At 33.4% G+C, this 1,685-nt stretch overlaps 1 protein-coding gene across 2 annotated transcripts; it reads left to right on the top strand.

Annotated features, from left to right (window-relative positions):
• The first annotated feature begins 21 nt into the window (after positions 1–21).
• Positions 22–1,067, top strand: LOC105558712 (protein FAM136A-like). 2 transcript variants are annotated; one of them, XM_012006546.1, is made up of 3 exons: positions 22–37; positions 176–265; positions 460–1,066. In XM_012006546.1, the coding sequence occupies exons 2-3, from the start codon at positions 182–184 to the stop codon at positions 727–729; spliced, it is 354 nt and encodes a 117-aa protein (XP_011861936.1). In that variant the 5' UTR covers positions 22–37; positions 176–181; the 3' UTR covers positions 730–1,066. The 2 variants fall into 2 exon arrangements, with proteins under 2 accessions (XP_011861936.1, XP_011861935.1); XM_012006545.1 differs by having other exon boundaries at positions 27–49; positions 460–1,067.
• Positions 1,068–1,685: the final 618 nt, after the last annotated feature.

Genomic DNA, 1,685 nt, shown 5'->3' with positions numbered 1-1,685 from the left:
AACGGAACACACCCTATGTATATGTATATGTATATATGTATGTATGCAAGTATGTACAGATAACCTCGTTTATTTCGCCGGCTAGGTTAGGATTTAGTAGAATCGGCTTTACGTATCTCACGTGTATTACGTATTTTATATTATGAATACAATCAAGTTATAATAAACATTTGAGGTAAAAATGGAGGAACAAAGAAAGCGAGTTGAAGATCATATGACCACGATGGTCGAAGAGATTGATAAGACATATTTACGGAAAATGCAGGTATTTCTATTGAATTTCAGGTTATATATTAACTAACTCTAGTATGCGTATATATAATATACATTTATGTTTTTTATATATTTACAGAAACAAAGTGTATATACTATTTCAGGATCTGTCTATGCATGTGTATACACAGGTCATGAAATAGTTGTGTATGTGTGTAAAATTGATAAAGTAATGTTTAATTTTAGAGAGATATGCACAAGTGTGCAGCACAATGTTGCGAAAATGAAACATACAGCATACAAAAAGTACATAACTGTGTGGAGAATTGTAGTTCCTCTTTGAATAAAGCACAACATTACGTTCAGGGAGAGTTTGAACGAGTACAGGTAATCGATTTGTTAAATTATTTTTATGATGGTGTATTTTGTAAATTTTGTTTAGAAAACATGAAAAGGCCGCAAACGTACACAATCTATCAAGATTACATTATAAAAATATTGAACAGGGTAGAGTAAGATTGCTTGTGACATTTTTGGAAATTGTGTATATCTGTTAAGTTATTGACTCTATCGGTCACATCGTTCAAAACAGCAGTTTTTAATCCTTTAGAAACTCCATGCTTTTTCCTTTATTCATGTACAACAACAGTGTACAAACACCTGAACAAAGTGATGCAAGTGTCACAACTAATCCATCCCGATAAAAAATTTTTCATGCATAAGCATGTATAAATATATACATATAATAGAAGTGAGGCGGGTATTACATAACACCATGTAGAATTCTATAAAATTATATGTCAAATATATCCATATTTTTACATGCGTATTTCTATATAAGTCTTTATAATCCTATATAATTCTACACTGCTCAAAAGAAATATGGCATAGAAAAATTTTATGCAAAAATTGGTCAACTTTGACTGACGATAACTCCGCGAAAAATCATCGTAAAATTATGTTCTTTTTTTTAAATTAAAGCTTGAAATCTCTACTTTAAGATACTATAGTTATTTTTTAGGTGTGATGCATCCCTACCACTGTAACACCTTAAATGTGAGGGCATGTTTGTTATATTGAAAATTGCAAAGTTTGACGCAGTGCATAGGCTAGGTACATTTTTCTTCGGGGATACTGTTTGCAGGAACATAAAGTACAAACCTTCCTCTTCAATTTAAAAAAAAAAGCGAGTCGCTACCATTTTTTTTCGCAAGGACACAGTACTTTAAAGTAACCCTTGCATTATTGGCATATACCGCCGGTATTAGCATTACCCGATGTGCACTCCTGAAAAGAGCCGTTTGTGTGTGTGTGTGTCTGTGTCTGTGTGTGTGTGTGCGCGTGCGTGTGCGTGTGCGTGTGCGTGTGTGCGCGTGTGTGTAGAATGACTCATTTTTGAGGTGCTTGATTAAAGTGAGTCCCCTATTGCCTCTCACTTGTGTGTGTGTGTGTGTGTGTTAAAATTTAAAAAA

Source organism: Vollenhovia emeryi, unplaced genomic scaffold, assembly GCF_000949405.1.
Source record: "Vollenhovia emeryi isolate VEMERY1.0 unplaced genomic scaffold, V.emery_V1.0 DF939317.1, whole genome shotgun sequence".
NCBI lineage: Eukaryota > Metazoa > Arthropoda > Insecta > Hymenoptera > Formicidae > Vollenhovia > Vollenhovia emeryi.
The sequence above is the reverse complement of the archived record's forward strand: the minus strand, read 5'-3'. Positions and strand labels throughout refer to the sequence as shown.